The sequence below is a fragment of the Phaethon lepturus genome, unplaced genomic scaffold (assembly GCF_000687285.1).
Source record: "Phaethon lepturus isolate BGI_N335 unplaced genomic scaffold, ASM68728v1 scaffold26115, whole genome shotgun sequence".
NCBI lineage: Eukaryota > Metazoa > Chordata > Aves > Phaethontiformes > Phaethontidae > Phaethon > Phaethon lepturus.
The window spans coordinates 9,212-12,363 of NW_010541597.1; the positions used below are offsets into that span (position 1 = coordinate 9,212).

At 51.5% G+C, this 3,152-nt stretch overlaps 1 protein-coding gene across 1 annotated transcript; it reads right to left on the bottom strand.

Annotated features, from left to right (window-relative positions):
- Nucleotides 1–1,065: 1,065 nt before the first annotated feature.
- Nucleotides 1,066–3,146, bottom strand: LOC104616380 (rho-related GTP-binding protein RhoB). The gene has a single exon (XM_010287790.1). It carries the CDS (start codon nt 2,918–2,920, stop codon nt 2,573–2,575), a length of 348 nt encoding a protein of 115 aa, XP_010286092.1. The 5' UTR covers nt 2,921–3,146; the 3' UTR covers nt 1,066–2,572.
- Between the last annotated feature and the right edge of the window lie 6 nt (nt 3,147–3,152).

Below are 3,152 nucleotides of genomic sequence, written 5' to 3' on the forward strand. Positions count from 1 at the left end.
CTAGCACGTGAAGTCTTCAAAATGCAAACCCAAGTATTTCCACACTATTTCTGGTTGACCTTCCAGTTGTCAAACAAGGAACCACTATTTCTGCTAGTCTGTCGAAACAGCCCCATGGCGTTCAGCTGGCACTGGCAGAGTCCTCTGTGAACGAATGAGCAAAAGTCACTAAATGTGCTTCACTTGCCTTGGTATTCGTTAACTTCTCTTAAACAATCCGGGGCACCCCAGCAGATATTAATAGGCCAGAAAAACGAAAGGGTCAACACCTTTCTCACACCTCTGCAAAAGGAGTCAAGAGGATTTACAAAATTTAAAATTGTCCTGAGATTTCCCTTACAGCTAACTAAGGGAGTTTCTCAGGGGGAAAAAAAGTGGAAAAAAAAAAGGGAGACATCAGCACTTTGCCCAGACCCTATTTTTCAGCAAAAACCACATGGTGTGTTTTGCACCAGGCCACCTCTTCTGTGGGCAACGCCCGCAGGGCCTCGTGCTGCTGCCCGCATCTGCCCGTGCAGCCGGGGTAGGGCAGGGAGCCTCGAAGCACGGAGACGGCGAGGGGAGAGGCAGGCGTGACGCCCTGCTGGGGATCCTGACATGGAGAGGCCTAGACTTTTTACATTGCTACGGGAATTAACGAGGCCAACGAGGAGGAAACCTGTCTAGGCAGCTTAAGAGACTTCCGCAGTGCCGGCGCAGCCTCCTGCTCCGGGTTCAACGGCAAGCCAAGCCTGCCCACCTGCCCTGCTGCCGCGAACAGGGGCATTCACTCCGAGCAAAAGGGAGGTCGCTAACAAAAACCGCTTTAGTCACCACCTCGAATTTTGAGTATACTTCCACATACCGTTTGTACAGAGAAAAAAAAATTAAGGAAGCAGCTGCCCCAAAGGAAAATATAGCCACCATTCCTCTGAAAGCTGCCGGGCAGGTAATTCAGTCAGCGCAGAAAATACAAGCAGGATGGCATGCAGGCGGTAGGCAAACTCTGGCCGCGTTCAACACCACGCAGGTATATTGTTGCAAGCTGAGGACAGTCCCCATAAATCACAACGCCACTCTCACAAGTGTCAGCATAGAATCTTTTAATACTTGACATAAAAAACTGCATACACAGTTCATAATTTTATGTAAACATCATATACATCTCAGTTTTTGCCATGACAGTTTATTAAAAACAAAAACAGAAACAGTCTCAGTACCACTGTTGAGGGAAGAGGGAGAAAAGTAAACAAACATAAGTGGATACATTTGTTCTCTGAACCAGAGAAACACAAGATTATTTTCACCTGGGTTGGTTACCATGTGAAAACAAAGTTTTAAATAAACCTAGATTCTTCAAATTGCCCTTTAGTATTAAGGTTTGATGTAGTCACTGCATAAGGAACAGTGCTTTCACCCATTTTTCCAAGGCAAAAAGATACAGTGGTTTTATTTCGTCTTGTGCTGAAATCACAATTTGAAACAAGACCCAGATGAGGTTATTGAGTAAGGATATTTCCAATGCTACAGTGTTGTATGCAGATGACAAGTGCACTGAATGTTTAATTTAAAAAGCAAAAATCCACAAAGTTGTGCAAAGTAATTTCTTTTGAAAAATAAGAATTTTAAATAAACCCAAATCAACATACTTGCAGAAGACAACATTAAAGGAAGGAGCAGGCACCAAGATCATCATATGGCAATATCATCCCCTTTCCCCTTGCTCATCCTGCCTCATCCATCAGGAGGAGGATGTCCAGCAAGGAGAACAGAGCAGTTCAGCTTTACTTTCCAGCCTGGTGGCTTCTGCAGCTGGAGTCAGTTCAAGGCTCACGTTATCAGCGGGCACCAGTCACTCAGGGCAAGTTCCTTTGCACAACACAAGTCCCAGCTGGGCATCCCCTCCCCACCTCACTTTAAATAAGCACCCCCTGCCCTACCCCAGTTTGCACAAGACAGAAAAGTTAAGATATATACAGGCTTCGCTTGGGACAACCCTCCCCTCCTAGTCCTGGTCTTCAGAGCACTAACTTCCACAGCAGGTCAGGCTCAGGCCGAAACAGCTGCGGGAGAGGCGAGGATGCTGTGGGCAGCCCGGGAGATGCAGCCCCCTTCCCCAGCCTGCCTGGGGGGAGGCACATGCAGGCAGGAGGCAGAAGTCCCTTCGAGCATCTCAGCTCCACCGCTCTCCTCTTGCAAAAGAGAGGAGGCTGCCTGGGAGCTGGGAGCAGCAGGTGGTGAGCAAAGGGGAAGAGCTGGGTGCAATGTTTGCTCAGTCCAGTCTCAGCAGCTTTATTATTGTTGAGAGTCTGCAATGAACTCGCAGGGGCTGGTGGTGGGAGAAGGCTTCTCCCCACTTTATTCCCAAGACTCAGGGCATGCAATCCCCCCCCTCCCTCTGTCCCCACAGCTGAGCCAGCACAACCCTTTTCAGGCAAGGGAGCACACTCCCTCCCCTAGCCCCCACCCCGATTCATCGCCAGCCCCCAGCAGAGGGGACAGGCAGATGCCCTGTGCGTGCATAACCCAGCTCCTCTCCACCTGCCAAGAGGTGACCCAGGCGCTGTGCCCAGCGCCACGGTCCAGGCACACCCTATAGGACTTTGCAGCAGTTGATGCAGCCGTTCTGGGTGCCGTAGCGCTTCTGCAAGGCCGCCCGGGTGGCAGTCTCGAAGACTTCCCGGACACCCTCCTTGGTCTTGGCTGAGCACTCCAGGTAGTCATAGGCCTGGATGCGAATGGCCATGGCGCGGCCATCCTCGGTGCGCACCGGCTCCTGCTTCATGCGGGCCAGCTCATTGCGCACATGCTCATCGTTGCGCAGGTCTTTTTTGTTGGCCACCAGGATGATGGGGACATTGGGGCAGAAGTGCTTGACTTCAGGCACCCACTTCTCCGGGATGTTCTCCAGTGAGTCCGGGCTGTCCACAGAGAAGCACATGAGGATCACATCGGTGTCCGGGTAGGAGAGGGGACGCAGGCGGTCATAGTCCTCCTGGCCAGCTGTGTCCCACAGGGCCAGCTCCACCTGCTTGCCATCCACCTCGATGTCAGCCACATAGTTCTCGAAGACGGTGGGCACGTAGACCTCGGGGAACTCATCCTTGCTGAAGACAATGAGGAGGCAGGTCTTCCCACAGGCACCGTCCCCCACCACCACCAGCTTCTTGCGG